Source organism: Pleurodeles waltl, chromosome 5 (assembly GCF_031143425.1).
Source record: "Pleurodeles waltl isolate 20211129_DDA chromosome 5, aPleWal1.hap1.20221129, whole genome shotgun sequence".
NCBI classification, from domain to species: domain Eukaryota; kingdom Metazoa; phylum Chordata; class Amphibia; order Caudata; family Salamandridae; genus Pleurodeles; species Pleurodeles waltl.
Window position 1 is genome coordinate 1,828,803,851 of NC_090444.1, and position 24,271 is coordinate 1,828,828,121.

A 24,271-nucleotide genomic window follows, 5' to 3' on the forward strand; every position below is an offset into this window, starting at 1 on the left:
TTCTGCACTACTTTTTCTCTTTATTAGGCAGTCTAATCCCGCGGAGCAGTAGTAGAGCACTTTGCATTACAGACCCTGTAACATGGATATTTGCATTTTTGCTGGTTACGTGGATAATTGCCCTTTTGCTGATACGTTTCCCTGAAAGCAAACTTCTGTTTCCTTTTGTGTGTTTGCTTTGCGCTCATGATGGCCGTCGGCTCGCTTATGTGAAACTGTTTTACTTTTCAGTTTATGTGGCAAGAAAAGTCCAGTTAGGAGTTAACAACGCTAATAGCTTTAACTCGAGCAAACGAGAGACCCATTGCATTGCATTGCAAATGCTTGTTGTTCTTTGTGGTCTCACTACAGATAGCGCCAGCTGTCTGTTGGGAGACAACATTGTGTACAATACTTCAGAGTCAATCCTTGCTCTACATTGCATGGCTTCTTGTCAGGCTCGGTTGCCTTCGCCTGATTGTTGCTTTACTCTTTTTCAGTTTTTGATACACTCACAGGAGCTATTTGGTTTTGTCGTCGGTATATATGTCCTCCTCTGAATGTGGCATTGCCAACAGAGCCACATTTAACCACCATTTTTTTGCCCTTCATTACCACCTCGTGGTCCCTGGAAAAACTGCAGTAGAAATGTGGATGATGCAACCTCGATAGACATTGAAGACTACTATAAACAAGTATTGGTGTAAAAGATTGGCATTGCCAATGCTTCTTGTTTTACAGAGGTGCTTGCTGTTTCACTGAGATTACTGTTCTTAGTGTGCACGCCAAACTGCTAAAAGTACTGTGCTTGATAAAGATTGCAGTCTCCGTTCGGTCAACATTACTTGCAACGTGGGAAATATATTTGATCTGCCTGGTGCTTTTTGGTTGAATATGTGTGAAACATGAACTGAATTTGGAGAAAATATATGTAATGTTTTATGTACAGGGTTGAAAAGCACCAACATGACTCTTTTAGGGACATTTTGAGATGCTCAGGAGGTGGTTAGTACAGCTCATGGCAGTGTTCCAGACGCAATACTGGCTCGGGACCAGTGGTGTAACATTGGCCCCCGCAATGCGAGGATCCCCGAGCTCCAAGGGGGCCCCTCAGCAGCAGTAGTTTCGTATCGTGCACTGGCCGGCACTGTGCATGGGCGTTGGGTCCCCTGGCTCGAGCGCTCCTGATTGGGTCAGGGTGCAAGGGCAATCCCCTCCATGTACTTTGTAAGGGGGGGGGGGACTCAAGTTTCGTTACACCACTGCTCACGGCAACGTCTCAGAGGCCACGTGCTCTTTTTCAGAGTAATTGTGGTGGAGCTATTTTTAATTGATGATCCTGGGGCCTGAATCCTGACCTCATGCACCCTCTTTTCACTCCCACAGATCTTAAACTGCATTGGCATAGTCAGTAGGCTCAAATTGTGCGACCTATTGATGTTCCCAATGCTTGTTGGGTCCTGGGGTAAAGCCACCTTCTGGTATTTCTCTTATTCAGAATTTAAAAGTGGGAAGGTCATATATGCATTTACCCCCTCTAAATGCAACGATTCCATAGACTGACCATTTGAAACCCAGCAAGGGACAGTGCTCTCATTGCTGAACCCGTCTTTTGTTTTGTGACAGACTTCCAGAAGAAACAGCCGGACGAGGACTCCACCCCCAGCACGAGCAGCAGCCAGTCAGACCTTTTTCCAGGGGAGATAAACAGTGACAACAGCAATACCTCTTTGAGCGCCCAGAATGTGGGTTCCTCACCTCCGCTCCCCACAGAACTGAATGTACCTTCGCCGAGCCAAGAGGAGTGTAAGTGCGCCATTTCCTGACCCTGCCCTGTCTTGTATAGTCTATATGTCTGAGTTAGGACAGTAATGCACCCCCTGCTGCTGCGGCCCTGTCTCGTATAGTCTGTATGTCTGAGGAAGGACAATCATGTACCCACTGCTGCTGCGGTCCTGTATTCTGTACTCTATATGTCTGAGTTAGGACAGTAATGTGCCTGCTGCTGCTGCAGCCCTGTCTTTTACACTCTATATGTCCGAGTTAGGACAATAATGCACCCCATGCTGCTGTGGCTATTTCTTGTATACTCTATATATCTGATTTAGGACAGTCATGTGCCCACTGCTGCTGCGGTCCTGTGTTTTATAGTCTAAGTCTTAGGGCAAGGTGCCCCCTGCTACTGCAGCCTGTCTTGTTTAATCTATATGTCTTAGTTAGGACAGTCGTGCACCTTCTGCTGCTGCCGTCCTGTATTGTATGTTTGAGTTAGGGCAGTTGTGCTCCCTCTGCTGCTGCGTCCCGGTAGTGCATATTCTGCATGTCTGATTTAGGACAGTTGTGCACCTTCTTCTGCTGCTGTCACACTGTGTTGTATACTCCGTAAGTCTGAGTTGTACAGTCTTGCGCCCTCTGCCACTCTGTATTGTAATCCCAGTAAGTCCGAGTTAGGACATTTGTGCCCCCTCTTCTTCTGCCACGGTCCTGCATTGTATACTCTGTATGTATGAGTTAGGAGAGTCGAGCACCCTCAGTTGCTGCAGCCCTGTATTGGAAACGCTGTATGTCAGAGTTAGGCAGTGGTGCACCTTCTTTTGCGGCCATGTATAGTGTACTCTATACCTGAGTTAGTTCAGTAATGTGCCCTCTGCTGCTGCTGCCCTGTATTGTATACTCTGTATGTCTGAGTTTGGAGAGTTGTGTACTCTCTGTTACTGTGGTCCTGTGTTGTACACTCTGTCCGAGTTAGTTCAGTAATGCGCCCTCTGCTGCTGCCCTGTATTGTATACTCTGTATGTCTGAGTTTGGAGAGTTGTGTACTCTCTGTTACTGTGGTCCTGTGTTGTACACTCTGTCCGAGTTAGTTCAGTAATGCGCCCTCTGCTGCTGCCCTGTATTGTATACTCTGTATGTCTGAGTTTGGAGAGTTGTGTACTCTCTGTTGCTGTGGTCCTGTGTTGTACACTCTGTCGGAGTTAGGACAGTAATGCGCCCCTGCTGCGGTCTTGTATTTTATGCTGTGTGTACCAGAGTAACAACAGTCATGCGCCCTCTGCTGCTGCAGCCCTGTATTTTGTGTTCTGTGTATCTTAGTTAGGACAGTCGTGCGCCCTCTTCTGCTACTGCCCTTTATTGTATACTGTATGTCTGAGTTAGGTCAGTAATGCTCCCTCTGCTGCTGCGGCTCTGTATTGTATACTCTCTGTCTGAGTTAGGAGAGTCGTGCACCCTCTGCTATATTTTATGCTCTATGCATCTTCTTTAGACTGTTGTGGCCCACTGCTGCTGCAGTCCCGTATGGTAATCTCTATATGTCTTAAGTTAAGACAGTCTTGCTCCCTCTACTGCTGCGGCCCTGTATTGTATATTCTGTATGTATGTCTCAGAGTTGTGCTCCCTCTGTTCCTGCAGTCCTTTGTTGTATACCCTGTATCTCTGAGTTAGGACAGTTGTGCATCTTCTGCTGCGGCTCTGTATTGTATACTCTGTATGCCTGAGTCAAGACAGTAATGCGCCCTCTGCGGCACTGTATTGTATACTCTGCATGTCTCAGGACAGTTGTGAGGCTCTGTACTCTGTATGTCAGAGTTAGAAGAGTTGTGCGCCCTCTGCTGCTGCAGCCCTGTATTTTATGTTCTGTATGTCTGAGCTAGGACTGTGATGCGCCCTCTGCTTCTGAGGTCCTGTATTGTATATTCTGTATTTCTAAGGTAGGACAGTCGTGCGCCTTCTGCTGCTGCCCTGTATTGTATACTCTGTATGCCTGAGTTAGGACAGTTGTGCGCCCTCTGCTGCTGAGGTCCTGTATTGTATACTCTGTATGCCTGAGTTAGGACAGTTGTGCGCCCTCTGCTGCTGAGGTCCTGTATTGTATACTCTATGCCTGAGTTAGGACAGTCATTTGTCCTCTGCTGCTGTTGTCCTGTATTGTATTTTCTGTATGTCTGAGTTAGGACAGTTGTGCGCCCTCTGCTGCTGAGGTCCTGTATTGTATACTCTGTATGCCTGAGTTAGGACAGTTGTGCGCCCTCTGCTGCTGAGGTCCTGTATTGTATACTCTGTATGCCTGAGTTAGGACAGTTGTGCGCCCTCTGCTGCTGACCTGTATTGTATACTCTGTATGCCTGAGTTAGAACAGTTGTGCTCCATCCGCTCCTGCAGTCCTGTATTGTTTACTCTGTTTTCTTGAGTTAGAATAGTTGTTCACCACTCTGCTGCTGTTGTCCTATATTGTACGCCTGAGTTAGAACAGTCGTACTTTCGCTGCTGCTGCGGTCCAGTATTCATGTGCCCTCTGCTGCTGCAGTCCTGTATTGTATACTGTGTATGCCTGAGTTCGGACAGTCGTGCTGTTTCTGCTGCTGCGGTCCTGTGTTTGTGCGCCCTCTGCTGCTGCGGTCTTGTATTGTATTGTATTACCTGTATGCCTGAGTTAAAACAGTTGTATGCCCATCTGCTGCTGCGGTCCTGTATTGTATACTGTGTATGCCTGAGTTCGGACAGTCGTGCTGTTTCTGCTGCTGCGGTCCTGTGTTTGTGCGCCCTCTGCTGCTGCAGTCTTGTATTGTATTACCTGTATGTCTGAGTTAAAACAGTTGTTTGCCTCTGCAGTCCTGTATTCGTGTGCCCTCTGCTGCTGCGGTGCTGTAGTGTATACTGTGCATGCCCGAGTTCGGACAGTCGTGCGCCCTCTGCTGCTGCGGTCCTGTATTGTATACTGAGTATGCCTCAGAACAGTTGTGTGCCCTCTGCTGCTTGCAGTCTTGTGTTGTATACTCTTCATGCCTGAGTTAGGATAGTCGTGCGCCCTCTTCTGCTGCGGTCCTGTATTCGTGTGCCCTCTGCTGCTGCAATCCTGTATTGTATGCTCTGTATGCCTGAGTTAGGCAAGCTATGCGTCCTCTGCTGCTGCGGTACTGTATTTGTGCGCCCTCTGCTGCTGCGGTCCTGTATTGTATACTCTGAATGCCTGAGTTAAAACAGTTGTGCGCCATCTGCTGCTGAGGTCCTGTATTGTGTACTGTGTATGCCTGAGTTAGAATAGTAATGCTCCCTCTGCTGCGGAGGCTCTGATTGTATTTTGCTATATGTTTGAATTATGGCAGTTGTGCACCTTTTTCTGCTGCTGCTGTCCTGTATTGTACACTGTGTATGCCTGAGTTAGAACAGTTGTGCGCCCTCTGCTGCTGCGGGTCTGTATTCGTGCGCCCTCTGCTGCTGCGAGTCTGTATTCGTGCGCCCTCTGCTGCTGCAAGTCTGTATTCGTGTGCCCTCTGCTGCTGCGGGTCTGTATTCGTGTGCCCTCTGCTGCTGCGGGCCTGTATTTGTGTGCCCTCTGCTGTGTGCCCTCTGCTGCTGCGGTCCTGTATTTGTGCGGCCTCTGCTGCTGCGGTCCTGTATTTGTGCGGCCTCTGCTGCTGCGGTCCTGTATTTGTGCGGCCTCTGCTGCTGCGGTCCTGTATTTGTGCGCCCTCTGCTGCTGCGGTCCTGTATTTGTGCGGCCTCTGCTGCTGCGGTCCTGTATTTGTGCGTCCTCTGCTGCTGCGGTCCTGTATTTGTGCGCCCTCTGCTGCTGCGGTCCTGTATTTGTGCGCCCTCTGCTGCTGCGGTCCTGTATTTGTGCGTCCGCTGCTGCTGTGGTCCTGTATTTGTGCGCCCTCTGCTGCTGCGGTCCTGTATTTGTGCGCCCTCTGCTGCTGCGGTCCTGTATTTGTGCGTCCTCTGCTGCGGTCCTGTATTTGTGCGCCCTCTGCTGCTGTGGTCCTGTATTTGTGCGCCCTCTGCTGCTGCGGTCCTGTATTTGTGCGCCCTCTGCTGCTGCGGTCCTGTATTTGTGCGCCCTCTGCTGCTGCGGTCCTGTATTTGTGCGCCCTCTGCTGCTGCGGTCCTGTATTTGTGCGCCCTCTGCTGCTGTTGGTCTGTATTTGTGCGCCCTCTGCTGCTGTTGGTCTGTATTTGTGCGCCCTCTGCTGCTGTTGGTCTGTATTTGTGCGCCCTCTGCTGCTGCGTTCCTGTATTTGTGCGCCCTCTGCTGCTGCGGGTCTGTATTTGTGCGCCCTCTGCTGCTGCGGGTCTGTATTTGTGCGCCCTCTGCTGCTGCGGGTCTGTATTTGTGCACCCTCTGCTGCTGTGGGTCTGTATTTGTGCACCCTCTGCTGCTGTGGGTCTGTATTTGTGCACCCTCTGCTGCTGCGGTCCTGTATTTGTGCACCCTCTGCTGCTGCAGTCCTGTATTTGTGCACCCTCTGCTGCTGCGGTCCTGTATTTGTGCGCCCTCTGCTGCTGCGGTCCTGTATTTGTGCGCCCTCTGCTGCTGCGGTCCTGTATTTGTTCGCCCTCTGCTGCTGCGGTCCTGTATTTGTGCGCCCTCTGCTGCTGCGGTCCTGTATTTGTGCGCCCTCTGCGGCTGCGGGTCTGTATTTGTGCGCCCTCTGCGGCTGCGGGTCTGTATTTGTGCGCCCTCTGCGGCTGCGGGTCTGTATTTGTGCGCCCGCTGCGGGTGTGGGTGTGTATTTGTGCGCCCTCTGCTGCTGCGGTCCTATATTTGTGCACCCTCTGATGCTGCAGTCTTGTATTGTATTACCTGTATGCCTGAGTTAAAACAGTTGTATGCCCATCTGCTGCTGCGGTCCTGTATTGAATACTCTGTATGCCTGAGTTAAAACAGTTGTATGCCATCTGCTGCTGCAGTCCTGTATTCGTGTGCCCTCTGCTGCTGCGGTGCTGTAGTGTATACTGTGCATGCCCGAGTTAGGACAGTCGTGCGCCCTCTGCTGCTGCGGTCCTGTATTGTATACTGAGTATGCCTCAGATAGAACAGTTGTGTGCCCTCTGCTGCTTGCAGTCTTGTGTTGTATACTCTGCATGCCTGAGTTAGGACAGTCGTGCGCCCTGTTCTGCTGCGGTCCTGTATTCGTGTGCCCTCTGCTGCTGCAATCCTGTATTGTATGCTCTGTATGCCTGAGTTAGGCCAGTTGTGCATCCTCTGCTGCTGTGGTCCTGTATTGTATACTCTGAATGCCTGAGTTAAAACAGTTGTGCACCCTCTGCTGCTGCGGTCCTGTATTTGTGCGCCCTCTGCTGCTGCGGTCCTGTATTTGTGCGCCCTCTGCTGCTGCGGTCCTGTATTTGTGCGCCCTCTGCTGCTGCGGTCTTGTATTCGTGCGCCCTCTGCTGCTGCGGTCTTGTATTTGTGCGCCCTCTGCTTCTGCGGGCTTGTATTAGTGCACCCTCTGCTGCTGCGGTCCTGTATTTGTGCGCCCTCTGCTGCTGCGGTCCTGTATTTGTGTGCCCTCTGCTTCTGCGGGTCTGTATTTGTGCGCCCTCTGCTGCTGCAGGTCTCTATTTGTGTGCCCTCTGCTGCTGCGGGCCTGTATTTGTGCGCCCTCTGCTGCTGCGGGTCTCTATTTGTGTGCCCTCTGCTGCTGCGGGCCTGTATTTGTGCGCCCTCTGCTGCTGCGGGCCTGTATTTGTGCGCCCTCTGCTGCTGCGGGCCTCTATTTGTGCGCCCTCTGCTGCTGCGGGCCTGTATTTGTGCGCCCTCTGCTGCTGCGGGCCTGTATTTGTGCGCCCTCTGCTGCTGCGGGCCTCTATTTGTGTGCCCTCTGCTGCTGCGGGTCTCTATTTGTGTGCCCTCTGCTGCTGCGGGCCTGTATTTGTGCGCCCTCTGCTGCTGCGGGTCTCTATTTGTACGCCCTCTGCGGGCCTGTATTTGTGCGCCCTCTGCTGCTGCGGGCCTGTATTTGTGCGCCCTCTGCTGCTGCGGGCCTGTATTTGTGCGCCCTCTGCTGCTGCGGGTCTCTATTTGTGTGCCCTCTGCTGCTGCGGGCCTGTATTTGTGCGCCCTCTGCTGCTGCGGGTCTCTATTTGTGCGCCCTCTGCTGCTGCGGGCCTGTATTTGTGCGCCCTCTGCTGCTGCGGGCCTGTATTTGTGCGCCCTCTGCTGCTGCGGGCCTGTATTTGTGCGCCCTCTGCTGCTGCGGGCCTGTATTTGTGCGCCCTCTGCTGCTGCGGGCCTGTATTTGTGCGCCCTCTGCTGCTGCGGGCCTGTATTTGTGCGCCCTCTGCTGCTGCGGGCCTGTATTTGTGCGCCCTCTGCTGCTGCGGGCCTGTATTTGTGCGCCCTCTGCTGCTGCGGGCCTGTATTTGAGCGCCCTCTGCTGCTGCGGGCCTGTATTTGTGCGCCCTCTGCTGCTGCGGGCCTGTATTTGTGCGCCCTCTGCTGCTGCGGGCCTGTATTTGTGCGCCCTCTGCTGCTGCGGGCCTGTATTTGTGCGCCCTCTGCTGCTGCGGGCCTGTATTTGTGCGCCCTCTGCTGCTGCGGGCCTGTATTCGTGCGCCCTCTGCGGGCCTGTATTTGTGTGCCCTCTGCTGCTGCGGTCTTGTATTCGTGCGCCCTCTGCTGTTGTGGTCCCGTAATGCATAGTCTGTATGCCTGCTGTGGCTCTCTGTTCTACACTCTATATTGTGTTTAAGGCAGGGGGGGCATAGTCTCTCTGCTGCCCTGTCCTGACAGACAGAGGGCCACGTGTTTACTGTAGTAGTAGTAGTACCAACCAAAAAATTTTGCAAAAATGTATAGTGGGGGGAATCCAACAGAATCAGCACTGTGTTACTTGTTTTGATCCCTCACGGGTTCCTGCTGCTGTATCGAGGTATGGCTGAGTAGGGTCTGACGTTTGTGAATGAGGACTGCGTGAATGCCAGGCTTGCAGGATAATCTGTCACCGGGGAAGCGTCTCATTTACTCAGCGCAAGAGAATATATACTGTAAATTAGTCTTGGCTCAGTCACTGGACCATGACTGGGAAGGGGGGGGGTCGGTGAGAGGGGACGGGGTGTCTTCTGAGAGACCCTGACTCGTACTGTAGTTTTTATTTATAGATTTTTAGAGTGTGACTGCCATATATATTACAATAGCTAGCATGTCTGGTAGCCCTAAGGTGCGAGATGTTGTAGCAGCCGTGTTGATTTGTCTCTGCAGACCTTGCAGTTTCACACTTTGAAACAGGGTTTCGTCCTGTTGGGGGGGGGGGGGATCGCTTCATTTTGTTGTTCCAGGGCATCCCCTCCATATTCTGACATGGCGTCTAAACACTCCAGTATTCTGTCAGCTGTTAATTCCAAATTGACACGGGGAGGGTGTTTTTCAGAACTGATCTGGGCATGATCAGCAAACATTTACCTCAGCAGTGAGGGAAGCATGCTCTTGCCATTAAAGCGGACGGTTTCTGGGCATTAGCCTGCCAAGCAGCCCTGGCAATGCTCGAACATACCTGCTTACCAAAGCGCTGTGGTGAGTGTTGGGCATCAGCACTGTGTCCTGGCTGAGAGCTTCACTGCAGGATCAGCCAGGTCCATGTGCTGTTTGAAGTTGAGTAATTAAGTGTTTTTTTTAAGACCCAGCCCACGGCACCCCAACCTAGTCACCGTGCTATACAGTAAAAAACATAAAGTTGAGAAAGTGTTTGAGATTTTATGGATGGCAAAACCAACTCAAGATGCGCTCCATGCTGTACCTTAGATCTGAGTAACAGCCTCTAGCTGAATCCTCTCTGGCGTACTGCGTGCGGCTTCAAGTACAAGGCCACAAACTGAGTAAATCTTCCTCTAATGTCATGGCTAGCATGAGGACCAAGAACGGATACTGGTGTGCTGGACCGGCTCCTCGGGATGGGACGGCGGCGAGATGTTCACAGATGAAACACTGCTGCCGACGTGTTGCCTGTAGTTCTCAAGTGCAACTCCTGGCAGGACTAAGTCTTCCTTTCAGAGTTAGTACAATCAGCCTTATTACTTTGGTAGATCTTTTAATAAGAGTACTACATGGAGCCAAACAGATCTGTAGTAGCACCCACCATGTCTTCATAAAAGTACTTGACAGACACGTCCTTCATGAGCCTCTGACTCCCATAAACCTCCTGCATACAGTACGCACCTAAGTCTGCACTGCCCTCAGGCCTTTGTCATGCTAGATGGGATTTAAAACACATTATAAACTTAATCACTGAAAATAACTTGCATGTGGTATTTCTTACTTTGTCTTAGTTCTTGGAGGACTGCAGCCCCTGTCATTGAGGACGTCGTTCCCATGGATTATAAACTAATACAGTAAAATCTTGTAGGTGAGGGTGTGGTTGCTATCATCTTTAAGGACTCTTGTAAAATGATTAGTGTCCCATGCTTCGAATATCTGGGTCCTGATACCTTACACTTAAAACTGGAAAAATGCTAGATGCCACTTAATTTACTGTCGACCCTTTCTTACTGTTGATGACTCTGCATGGTTAAATGAACTAATCACACGAGCTTTAACTCAAAATGCCCATTTGGTGACGTTTTTTTTTTTTTTTTGAAGTGTCTACAAAGGTGCAATCGTTGTCTTAGCAAGTGTTTGATTTAACCTTTGGCAAACTTAAGCCTGACTCAACAGGTTACGCAAATCCAATCTTAGTTGAATTTAAATCCGCTTCAGAAAAAATTTGGATCTCTTTTGTGTTACCCTCCTCCCTAAACTGTTTTGATACCCAATGATGTCCTCAAATAAAAACAAATGTAGACATTATCTACATTAGAGCTTGGACAAACATTATTTTTTCCAATATTGCTTATCAATGTTCTTATTGAGCTTTCTTCTAGGGCCCCACTCACTACCCAGTTGGACCATTTGAAACTCTTCCAACATAGTTGAAGTGTTTTGCCCTAAGCTAAACAAGGATCATGCAACTGGAAAAGCAGTAGAGAAAACCATGCAACTAGTCGGGCAATTATTGCTGCTAACTATGAAAATAATTGCTTTTTGTTTTTGCTTAAAATCTGTTTATTGGAGTTTTTGTTCTTAAATCACTTTTTGTATCATGAAGAATGGAGCACCGATTAATAAATAATTGCTTTTTAATAAAGGCAGTTAATCTTATTCGAAGAGTAGGATCTTTTATCTCCTCAAAAAACTCTTCTAAGGAATTTCTTCACTCCATTCATTTTCTCGCTGATCCCAGTGCCGCTGATATCGCTCCTGCATGTTGTAGACACACTATTTCTTAGAGAAAAGCCTTAAAGCTAAAGAGGAATTTGCAAACCCAGATAAATCTTCTGAGGCTGTTCCAAGATGCTGAGGTCTCTAACTTTAAACATATCACTATTGAAGATTGAGTGAAAATGATTGCTAACAGTTGATCCTCAAGCGCACCAGATGACCCCCAATCTCGGGTTTGTGTTTCTGTTGGAAAAAGATAGAAGATGAAATAGCACCTCATCTCAAAGAAATCATAAGTTCCTCCTTATTAACTGGTATTTCTCTTTTCTGCTTTAAACGTACTATTGTGACCGCACTCCCTTGTATTAAACAAATTAATGTCGTACTACACAGCTGAAAAACTTGGGCCTATCTTCCTTTTTGACACTTTTTCTAAGCTTGTTGGTAAAAGTGTAACTCCTCCGCTACAGAACTTAATTGAAGACAAACCAGTGCACATAAGTTTGCCAAGCAGGATTTAGACCTGGATTTAGGACTAGCTGGGAGAGGGGTGACCCGAGAACAGTGGTAGACAGAGGAGACTTGGTACTTATTAGATTTCTCCTCCACCTTAGACACCATTGGTCATACCGTCATGGTAAGATGTCCCGCCTCATTAGCAGTCAATGGCACTACACAACTCAAAAGTTCCAAGACTGAAGTTATCTCTGGGACTAAAACGTTTTCCAAGTTTTTATACATACCCCTTCTTGTCTTTAAGCAATTGTTTGATGTTTTGAATAAGATGAAAAATCTTGGTATTACCTTTGAATCCGATCTCTTTAAAGCCTCAGGTAGGCTGTGTCGTAGCTTACTTTTACACCAACTATATTTTTTGAAGCCAATCATGCCTTTATTCTCCTATTTACATAGAGCCTTAGTGGTGGGATACATACTGTGCATATATCCGAATAGACTACCTCATCTCACAATGTTGGTCCTCTTGTATATCAAATTCATTGGCAATAAGCCCAAAATATAGCTGCATGATTGCCATTGTTGTTCAACTGGAAAAAAACATATTACCCATGCCAGATGTATCTTCACTGGGTCATTGTGAGGGATTACATTCTATTTTAGGCTAAATTTCTTGTATCTATATGTATTCATGGTCTTGGTCATGAGCCGGATGATAATCTCTGTGGCAATGTGGGTTAAGGAGCAAAAGCAAACATTTGCTTAATGGTAAGGCAGATGTTCCTCTTCTGAAGAGCATCCTTCTGGAACTTACTAACTAGGAAGATTAGACAAATTACCTCCTTAATGTTCATTCTAAAAATGCCCTCAAAATGCATTCATATTTAAGCAGCAGTATTCAGTGTGGGAATGGCACTTGAAAGGGCCCAAGGCAATGCAGGCAACCTTATTCCACACCGGTCAAAAACTATCTGGGTCTGATAATTCCTTTGGATAATACGGTTTGTTTTTTCTTTGGACTGTTTAGATGGCGCAATACAAGAGATGTTCCTGTTGGATTTTTTTTAGGGCTCCACCAATTGTTTTCCTATTGAAATGCATTATACTGAAATCTTGATCCTAAGTGACTCAGAATGGAGCATATAGAAAAGCGTAAGAGCAGGTTTTTACGATCAGATAGATCGTTTGTTGGTGGTGTCATAATGATTTTAGGAATTGTGGTGATTTCCAAGTTGATTGCATTCTTTGAAGAAAAACCAAAAGGCTGATTTGTTGAACCATGTTTGAGGAAAACTGTTTGTTCATGGAATGTGTAGCTGTAGATTCACATGCTGTGCATACTTCCGTCATTTAGTGTTTGGCTTGGATGTGTACAATGCATTTTTCTTAGAAATAAGTTTGAGTCATGTAACCGGTTCGACTCAGATTGAGGCATTTGGATCCATTCTTCGTTGGTTCTTAAAAACAATCCTGCTCTTAGTCGGTTTCTTCCACTCCACGTTGGCCAACAGCCTCTCAACTCCCATGTTTTGAGTTGAGAAAGTCATGGTAATGAAAATAACTCAATTTCTTTTCTGCCCCACTTGCCATGCGTAGTACACAAGAACCGATCTCCACAAGGTTTGCAACCTTTGCGTATCTCCAGATCAGTGAAGACTCCTGTTCAGCATGTTTTGAGTTCTGGAACAAGAAGACCCTTCAGAACTAGCATGCATGCTGAATTACCTCTGCTTCCATGGCGCATAGAAGAGAGGAGGAAGATTCCCCGGACCTTGCTGGTGAGCAAGAGAAGTCTGATGTCAAGCAACTGGATGCTCCAGGTGCCGAAGTCGAGATGGCCTTTTTTCGCCACAGTGTGTCAACTCTGAGGTGGATGCCGAAACAGAAGAGTGTCCAGTCCATCGTCCACTGTCCACTAAGGATCAGAGTACCGGCACCCCTTTTACTCACCAAATGGAGGCACAAGCCTCAAGCTCCTGTGCCACCTTTGAGGCACCAGTGTACCACTGCTTTCAGGCCCTGATAGACACCGTCCTTCTGAGATGGATCCAGTGCCCTCTTCAAAGCCACAAGTGTTGACTGCTGCTTCGACGCTGGACTCAGATGCAGGCTCATCCGCCATCGGTCTCGAAATGGGTGGATCTAAAGCGTTCACAGCCGAAACCCACTGCCCAAAGCATTCAGAGCTGACAGAAATCGACCTGAAATATTTGAAACTAGAGCATTCGGAGCTGAGATCGAGCTCGGTGCCATAAAGCTTTTCAGATCCCTCCAGACTGCCTTCTACTTCTGCGTCCTCTGCTGCCTCTGAGGACTTAGACCGGCCAGTCCTCCAGTGGCTGCTGGACCATCACGAGGTTAAGCAGCAGCGAATCCACATCCAGAAAGGCACTGGTTGGATCCTGGCAAAACCTCCACAGTTGCTGAAAGACTCTGTCCTCAAAGGACGAAATTGACTTTTGAGGAGGCCCTTAACCTTCCTGTGCATCCCACTTGCAAAAGGCCCAAAGGGTACAATAGGCAACCTCTCCACTGCCTCCTGCTAGACCTTCTCCATTCTCCTTCACCCCCCTTCTCCACTTTCTCCTTCACCCCCCTTCTCCACTTTCTCCTTCGCCCCCCCTTCTCCACTTTCTCCTTCGCCCCCCCTTCTCCACTTTCTCCTTCGCCCCCCTTCTCCACTTTCTCCTTCGCCCCCCTTCTCCACTTTCTCCACACTCTCCTTCTCCTTTACTGCATGTGGATTCTCAACAATACTCCCCACGGAGTTAACTACACTTGTGGGGACAGTCCTAGTCTACGCTGTGACCCACTGAATTGCCCACAGGGCCCCAGACCCCTGGGATGATTGATGCAGAACCCCCACCGGACACAGACCCATACCTGTAGCCTACAAGACCTTCACCCCAGACGGCATCACCTCTTACCATGAAATACTGCATAGCGCAACCTGAGGAAGAGGACTTCCTCATAGATACCCTCTCCTTGCCCCCAACACCTCCTACAGTACCTTCCCATGCTCAGAGGGGTCCCCAGACCGGCTACCAATATATTTAAAGAGCCAATTCAAGCCAGGGTGATTACACTTATGGTTGATAAGAAATCTAAGGCATCCCCTAATGACACTCCAAACATAGAAAGCCAGTTACCATCTGACTCTACTTGTGCATACAGCTAGGAAAGGAGCTAACACACAAGGCATAGGTGATGATTCCGCCATCCCTCCTCCCCCAGACTGGGAGCGCAAAAAAATTGATGCTGAGGGCAAAAGATTTGCAGCACAGGCTGTTACACATTGGTGCATCACCAACTCCATTAGCTTACTGTCCAGGTACGACAGAGCCCATTGGGATCAGATGGCAGACCTCGTCCAACATCTCCCAGAGTAATACCACAAGAAGGGACAAGAATTGGCGCCGGAGGTAAAAATTTTCTCCAATACCAACATAAGTTGTGCGCGGGATGCCGCCGACACAGCCGCTCGCAGCATTAACACCAGCATCCTATTACGTTGCCATGTCTGACTGCGCTTGACTGGTTTCAAATTAAGGTACAGCAGCACCTTTTACATGTATCCTTCATTAGCCAGCATCTCTTTGGCCCTCAGGTCATTAAGATGCTAGATAAAATCAAGAAAGACACTGGCACGGCCAAAGTGATGTGCTCCCTACAAACACCCACTCCCCATGGCTACTTCTGACGCTCCCAATACTGTGAAGCAGCAAAAAAAATCTGCCACGGAAACCTCATCCACCTTCACAAGGCCCATGCAGCAATCGCCTTCCCGGGCTACTACTGGGGTGGGGGGAGTTACAGGGGGTGGTAATAAAGGGCCGACGTCAGTCTGAAGAATGCCTGTTTCCACATACCCATCCACCCACCGCATCGAAGATGCTTGTGGTGAATGGCAACATTACCAGCTCAAAGTACTTCCATTCGGGATTACCACAGCCCCAATGGTGTTTGCCAAATGTTTGCCCGTGGTAGCAGGTCATCTCAGGAGGTGAGGCATCCATGTATTTCCTTACCTGAATGATAGGCTGATAAAGAGCACCACCCACCAACTATGCTTAACACACACCCAGACTACGAGCCAGACCGTGCAAGGTCTAGGTTTCACCATCAGTCTGACAAAATCCCACCTCCAACCCCTACAGGTGCAGCCCTTCCTCAGGCCATCTTAACCTCACGGTTGGGTAGGGCATTCCACAGTCCAGCACGGCTGTAAACCTCCCAAAATGTGCCGCCTCTTCAGCCAGATCATCAGGTGACAGTCAGAACTGTGATGCAACTGCTCAGCATGATGGCATCTTGCAGGGCTATAGTTCCTCAAGCCAGACTGCACATGAATCAGTTACAGGAGTGCTTAACAGCAAAGTGGTCTCAAGCAGAGGGTCATCTAGAGGATCTAGTGTTGGCTTGGGTCTGCACATATTTCTCTCTGCAGTGGTGAAACATAAACAGCCTGTTATAGGGGCACTCTTCTTCGACCTAGTTGTGCAAGAGACCATCACCTGGGACACCGCACTCGCCGGCTGGGGCACATATCTTAAACATTTAACCATTCAGGGGAAGTGGACTCACAACCAGGTGGAGCTTTGGCAGTACAGTTTGCTCTCTGGGCATTTCATGCTTTAATACAAGACACAATAGTCCTGATATGTGCAGGCAACACAGCTGCCATGCTTTACTTACAAAATCAATGGGGCACACACTTAGTGCAGCTGTCCAGTGTAGCCCAGAGCATTTGGAGGTGGGTGATACATCGTAGTACATCTGATCATTCAACGCATCCCTAGGGTGGACAGCTGTCTGGCAGGCCTGCTCAGCAGGACAGATCAACAAGTCTACAAGTGGGAACTTCACCCCCAGGTCCTTTTCCACTACTTCCAGCGTTGGGGGTTCCCACAAATACACCTGTTTGCCATTGCAAAAAATGGAAAATACCAAAACTTCACCACCTGGCTGCCACACCCACAGTCCATGGGCAGTGCACTATGGACAGTCTGTTCAGGGATAATTGCCTATGTATTTCTGCCTCTCCCACTTCTACCATTTATGTTGCTGGGGCAGACGTTCCTCACTCTCCTGGTGGCACCTACCTGGGCACGCCAGTCATGGTACAACACACTGCTCAAGCTTTCTCTAGTTCCTCACTAGAAGCTCCCCAACAGGCTGGTCCTTCTCACACAAGATCACGGCATTCTCGAACATCCCAGCCATCAGCAGCTCAGCCTGGTGGTTAGCTCCTGGGGGGTCATAGAGTTTGGCTATCTAAGCCTCCCGGAGCAATATGTCTATTCTCAAAGAAGCATGCAGGCTCACTATCTACTACACAACCAACTGGAAGCATTTTGTGCATTACAGTCTTTCTAAATGTATCAGTCCTCACAGCATCAGTACAAGATATTGACTGTTACCTGCTTCATCTGCGGAAATCAGGTCTTGTTTACACCTCCATAGGATTTCACCTGATGGTTGTAGCTGCCTACTTGCAAAACTGGTAACATGTTTCATTGTTCAGAGTACAAGTCCTTAAAGCCTTAGTGGGAGGCTTCAAAAGAGTTATCCCACCTCTGATGTCTCCTGCTCTTGTGTGGAACCTCATTGTAGTCCTTATAGGACTATTGAGCCAGTGTCTTGAAACCCTTCACACCTGTCCATTACAATTTCTCTCCTGGAAGGTGCCTTTCCTTGTAGCATCACTTCCTCAGGCGGGTTAGCAGAATTCATTCTTACCCTGGAGAGGAGCCTTTCTTCCAGGTGCATCACATGAGAGCGGTCCTCCAAATCAATCCAAGTTTCCTCCCTAAGATAGTCTCTAGCTTTTACATTAACCAAAATATCAAGCTCCCAGTCCTTTTTTCCACACCCCAAGACCGTGGCGGAATGTGCTCTATCATACTCTAGACGTCAAGAGATCATTAATGTACTACATTGACAGAACAAAATCCTTCCGTAAAACACAACAGCTTTTTGTGGCATACTCCAAGCCAAACAAGGGGCGTGACATTTCCAAGGCAGGTGTGGCACACTGGTTGGTCAAATGCATGCAGGCTGCTTATGAAAGAGCTAAAAGAGCCTTGCCCATACCACTCATACCTCATTCTACTCATACCTCATTCTACTCATAACAAAGGGGCTTCTATGGCCATTCCTAGGTAATATACCATGAGCTGAAAGACAGCTACTTAATTTACCCCTTGTATTTACCAAACGCTACAGTGTGGGTGTTCTGGCCAGACACCAAGCTATAGTTGACCAGGCTGTTCTACATACACTTTTCCAGTGTACTGCAACACCCTCCGGTTAAGTCACTGCTTTAGGGAGGACTGCTTTGCAGTCTCTGCACAGCATGTGTGTCTACACCTACATATGCCATAAACAGATGTTACTTACCCTTTAAGCATCTGTTTGTGGCATGTAGTGCTGTAGATTCACATGCGCCCTCCCTCCTCCCAGGTCGCCTGTGACAGATGTTTACTTGGGCTTTCATTTTCTTTATAACTTTGCTTTACATGGTCATTTTCACTGTCTCTCTATTCTCCATCTCCAATCTCACCATTCATGCAGGAAAAAACAATCTCAATGGAGCTGATGCCTATGCGCATTACTACTAACGGGGGAGTCACTTCGTCCTGTGATTCGAAAATACTTATCTGGAAGAAAAAATAGTTGTACACGTCCGAGTCCAACACTAGATGGCACAAGTATGCACAGCATGTGAATCTACAACACTACTTGCCATACACAGGTGCTTACAGGGTAAGAAATATGTCCTTTCTCATGATTTTCACCTGGAAATTAAAGTAAGTGTTCCAGAAGCTAAAATTAAGGCGTATTTTCCACAAATTCATAAACATAGTTTTCAGGCATGTGAGAAATAAGACTGACGTGAGTAAAACATGTTCTGCCAACAGCAGTCTATCGGTTGATTTCTTAGTGGTCTACTGCAGCTTCACCACAGAGCTCTAAAGAGTGACCAGAGCGCTAGCGTTCTATATTCCTGACAAATACGAGCCACCTCATCGCTTGTTGCTGGAATAAAAGCTGTTGGATTTAAAGTCTTTTGTTTTTTATCTAGCATTCTGATGTAAATGAGCTGTGGGGCGTTAATGCAAATATTTAACCATTTGGCTGCAATTTATGGATTTGTAGTAATTTATGACATAATATATATATATATTTAAAGGACTAAATGTAGTTGAGAGGGATTCCCACCTTTCAACATCATTTAGTAAAATATAATATTTTGATAAACCTTAAAGGTTTTTATTAATCTTCCATTACATTTTATGGAAGCATATTTTGTCAGAGGTGCACGTAGCTATTTGTAGACAGTTCTCTTATTTAAAATGTATAGATATGTGTTACTATGGATAGCGAGAACCTCTGAATGCGTTGCTGTTGGGCCTTTAACTTTTTTTTTTCCTTTTCCCACTTCATTTCCTTGTGTCAGCAATTGCATCTTCTTGCATGAATGTGCATTGGCTTCAAAATAATTTTTATTGTGAGATGAATGTAAACCCATGACAGATCACATTTAAGATATGTGAAAATATACATTCTTCTATAAAATGTCACTGCACCTTTATCTACTACATTCAGAATAATCACAACATTTTAAAATAAGTAACGTAGTTTAGACAATGAGGTAAATATTTTTAAATGGTGAAAACGGCATGCATTATACAACTTTCACAGACTGTGAACACTTAAATGTCTAATGTAAAGACATAAACAATATTTGGGGGGCCACTTTTTTGTTTGAGGCATGTAGCTGTAGAAATGACAACCAGTTGCATGTGCATATTCAGCCATAAGTGAATGATTATAAAGCACTCTTCTCCAGCAGCATATCTCCCACCCAATGCAGGCACATTCTGTAAGCTAGAGGAATACTTTGTTATTACACCTCTGATCTTCACAGGCAGCTGTTATGGAAAGAAGGTTATAGTGATATGCAGTTTTTACTGTAATGAGGCTTGACTTGGGCACTAGCTATAAATCTCCTGGGTGGACATCACCCAGCCATGAGCCAGCCATGAGCCAGTCAAAAGGCAGCATTTTGGTAGTGTACAGGAGTCTGTCTGATTTGCAGTTCCTTGTCAAAGACAGACCCCTGAAAGTGGCTGACAGATAACTGTCAGTCATCAGAGTCACGGAGGCCTTTTATCTGCAGCATTGGAAGGGAGCTTAGAGCATTGTCATAATTGTGGTTATGTTTATTACATTTTATAAAATACTGACCATATAAAGCAGTATGGAGTTACTTCTGTATAATTAGGTCAAGCACGAAACACTTTGGCCTGTTGTAAATATTGTGGTCTTTTAACCACACCCACCTTGTGCCCATCACTTTCATGGGCTTGCTGTTCAAAAATCCCTTAATGTCATTGGTAATTGTTTGTTTGTCCTGCCTTGAGGCGGTTTTGTTACAGCTTGCAGACTTGACCCTATTACGTGGATAACTGCACAATTGCCGATATACTTCAGCGTGGGTGAACTGTTGTTTTCTTTAGCCTCTACCCTTCATGCTCTATGGCAGCCATGGTCCTCGCAGCGTTCACAGCACCAACTCCATCTCCGGTATTGGAACGCTGGTCACATTGTTCACACTGTTATCTAATCAGTGTAATTTCTTTTGGCTTTCCCCTTCGCACACCATAGCTTTCTCAAAAACACTTAAATGCTTTACTAAAACATACTACAATATTCACTGCATTCTAGAAAAGTCTCCCCATGATGCTTTGCAAGCATTCTTTTTCAAACATTTTTGCCCACAACTCAGCCTGTGGTGGTCCTAGGACAACGGGAGCATAACCAAAATGTTCAGCATGACACACTCTTTCTGGTTAAAGAATCTCTGGGTCCCCACACTAGGTTAGCGGAGACCCCAAAGCAATAACACCTCTCTCCATTCAGTCCCTTTCAAAGATCTATCATGGCTGGAACTTTTGTTTTACAGCTTGGAGTAATTTGTGTTTTAAGGGCCTTAGTACTGTAATAGGCCTGCTTGGCCTGAACATGTATAAGGCACTAAGCTGAGAGTAGTTTGTGTTTTAAGGGTCTTGTTTGTAATAGCATTGCAGTAGATCTTCTAGCCCTGAAAAGGTGTAATGTACTATGCTCTCTAGGGGCTAAATATATGGTTACACTGCAGTACTTTCAGTCATTTTCTTTTCACATGGTTATACCCTCTAGGGGCTAACTATATGGTAACGTGACCATGTTTCTTACAAATGCTATCTTCATTGTGGTGTCCTTCAAGGGCTGTTCAGAGCATTACAGTCTAATGCCAAACTTTTATTTCTGATAGTTTTTTATTGGGTTTATATGATAATTGTATATTTTTTTATTCATGTGTCCTTATTGCAATTATGACCATGATTCAGGACAACTTAACATCCTTATTACACTATGACAGTTTGAACACTCTTGATATGTTTGGATGACCCTTCTAGTTTATTTCTCTTGTTACTCCTCCGTGGCTGTCTTGTTCTGGGAATTGTGTTAGCCAGCCAGCAACTCTGATGGTGGGGTGGTGAAAGTGGTGTTCTATTGGAATTAATATGGCAGATTTAAATTAGGATGCTAAATGGCAACATTTTCATTTTTAGCTGCAGACAGAGGAAGAAGGTAAATGGAAGTGCTTTAGTTATATGCAGGGCCACTGGAAATATGTGGCAGGAAAAGACCAAATTTTGAGGCAGGGTTGACCAACTTACGTGGCAAGAAAAGTCCTGTTATGAATTGACGACACCAATAGCTCTAACTCAGGCAAATGCGAGACCCATTGCATTGCAAATGCGAGACCCATTGCATTGCAAATGCTTGTTTATGTGGTGAGGCAAAAGGCAAACTGCCTGTTTTGAAAAAGATGTAAATAAATGCAAGAAATGGCACAAACTAAGCATTAGAATAGAGTGACCATTTGATCAATTGCCTAGTTGTGGGAGATTCTGCACTTAAAGGCCTTGATATTAATTTATATGTGATTGTGTTTTGTAGAACTAGAGGCTGCTTGAAAATGCTGGAGAGTGCAGTGTGCATGCTTAGATTGCATTTGTATCGGTTATGGGGGAAGTGTCATCAATTTTCCTAGAGGCTTTGATATATTGTAGGCAGCTTGCTGAACTATCAGCTTGATTCCGCTGGACTATAGCTGACCAGGTGTTTTTGTCGTAGTAGTGTGAGGCTTTTCCCCAGTTTCTTTGATTTGTAGGAACTAAATACCGATGTGAAAAGGAAGAATATGATCCCTTTAGCTATTTTTGCTTTTACATATGGCTTTGTTACCTTGACAAGTGCACAGTCATTTGTGGAGGAGTAACATGCTAAGTCATGGAATTGCTAGTGATGGAAAAGGACACCGGTTATGTGGCTGTAGTGGGTTGTGTATTGATGTTGTGCATGCGGACGTGAGTTGGGTTCTTATTGTTTTTGTCACTCTACAAATGTGTGAATTTGAAGTGAAGAAGAGGCGAGGTATGATGCTGATGCCTTACGTGCTAGTGTATTGATAGCTAGAAAGTGTGTAAGTGCAGTGTGGTCTATGTGGGAAGTGTTATCCCTGAAATGCTAGGACTGCTTAGATATGCCTACACAGTGGTTCAGACAGTGTGCCAAAAGACGGGGATATAAACTACTCCCGTAGTCTAGATCATAGTATTTAAATCTCATGGACTATGTGGGGTCAGTAGGTGTACAGATTTGAAGGGTGCTACTCCCAGGAGGTCCTATCTTGTAGTACGTGTTCTGGAGCCCATATCAGCAGCGTAGGGGCAACCCTTGCGAATACATTTTATGCATTTACAGACAAGGATGTTGGCTACCTGATTTGACATGGTAAGTTGACCCCCAACAATTCCTTGACTGTGTGGGTTCCTTGGATGAGCAATCTAGAATCTGGTTCATGAGAGAGGGTTTGACGGTTTAGACCAATTATTAGATAGCGGTCCTTACAACCTGACTAATACTAAATGTCTGTCCCAAGTTATTTAACGGAACAATACGCATTTTACTACTGGGCACAGTAAAAAGATAACCAGCAAGAAATTGCAATACAAAGAGGCTGACTTATCACCATTGAGCACCCATGTTGCACATTAAATAGTTGTCACTGTGTTGTTTATAATCAGTTGTTAAATAGCAAGGCTAGGCATCGTCTCATCAGAAGCATGGGATGTTTATTGCTATTCCTGCTAAAGATGCATATCCATGGCGCTGTTGTCATCACTAAAGCTGACCCTGAAACACTTTTCACGAAGCATGCATTGCAGCATTTTCCATGGGAAATAAGATACTGCTACACTATCGGAAGAGATTTGAATACCGATCTGGTCACCTATTGGTCGCGGTCACTATTTAAAAATGTGACTGCACTAGTACAATTCAAATGACATGACGTGGGAAACCGCACTAATTCCTAAAAAAAAAAAAAAAAAAAGTTTAGATTGGAGCTCTCAATGATCCTAGTAGAACGTTTCCAGCAGGACTTTGGTCAGTGAGGTCTGCTGTGTCTCATGGATTGTTGTTTCTGAAACTTAAGTCTGATCCAATCTTGGGCGATACACGATACTAAAGACAAGCCAATAACTTTGTTCCCAGGAAGGGAAGATCTCATCGGGGAAGTGAATGAAATAGAAAGGCTGGGCTGGACTCTTGCCCTCGGGGTAGAGGAAAATTGGGATAGCAACACCCTTTCTGCCCTACCATCCATTAAATAACAATACCTATGGCGGACTAACCCGCCCTCATTGCATTTCTAAGGGTAGTCCTTTCTCCATTCTTCTACACTTCAGTCTTAAGGTATCCTCTGCGGAAGCTGTATTCCTTACTGCTACATCAAACCAGGGATATTTGTAATGGATCCCACCAGTCCCAGCAGTCAAACTCACCACAGCAGAAAGCCGGGGGATTGTCCATGTTCCCCAGTCCCCGCAGTGTTTCAGACATGGAAGAAGAGAGAGTGCTTCAAGTTACGGGACCTCTATGGAGCAGAAACAATCAGAATATTAAAGCAAAATATTACATTTCTGAGGCAGAATATTTTCACTGCCTCAAATTCTGACTCTGGATAATAAAACCATCCTTCTACCATCCACTCTGTAAATACTAGCACTCAATACATGCGCGGTTTGTCAACGTAAGAGTCTGGGTGTTGTATCAAAATAAAGCGTGAGTTGGGCTGGTAGCCACACTCCTAAAACTGAGGAAAAAAGTACTGCTCAGTTCTATTCACAACAAATGTTGGGATGCTACTGCAACTGCTTCATGTCAGTAATCCAAAAACTGGACTGTAGTCCCATGTAAAAGGAGCATTTGCAATGCAGTGGATCTCACGTTTGCTCGAGTTAAAGCGATTATCGTTGTAAATTCCTAACTGGACTTTCCCATTTGAAAATGAAAAAGTAAAACAGCTGAAAGAAGCATGTCAATTCAAAGTGCCACGGCCGCCATGAGCGCCAGAGTTATGGGCTCCCTGCGTGAATGTCTAGAAAGGATTGCGGATGGGATGAAAGGCGTACCGAAACCGGAGGAGGGGGTCATCACACGCTGCAACAGGAGAAAGCATTACGTAGTGTGATGGCCAACAAAAATGTTTACTTAGTGAAATCACCTGGGAGGGAACTCCGCACACAAAGGAGGGACATTTCACAAAATGCACCAATAAAAATGACGAGACAAGCAGAACAAAGAATGAATAGCAAGAGTGGACGTGATTAAATGCCCACAGAGAGATTACAACAGGCAGGAGCGCTTGTGCGCTCGATCCTAAAAGAGGGCTTTTAGGCCACAAAACAGTTGGACCTTGCAATGACAATGAACAGGCCTAGCTGCCAGCACACACGCTACATG

At 46.6% G+C, this 24,271-nt stretch overlaps 1 protein-coding gene across 1 annotated transcript in view; it reads left to right on the forward strand.

Annotated features, from left to right (window-relative positions):
- The window catches only part of ZFAND3 (zinc finger AN1-type containing 3), a 451,339-nt gene that overhangs the window by 234,600 nt on the left and 192,468 nt on the right, over positions 1-24,271 (forward strand). Inside the window, exon 3 of the mRNA XM_069236323.1 lies at positions 1,606-1,785. Coding sequence (XP_069092424.1) covers positions 1,606-1,785 — 180 coding nt within the window. The remainder of the gene's footprint in view (positions 1-1,605; positions 1,786-24,271) is intronic.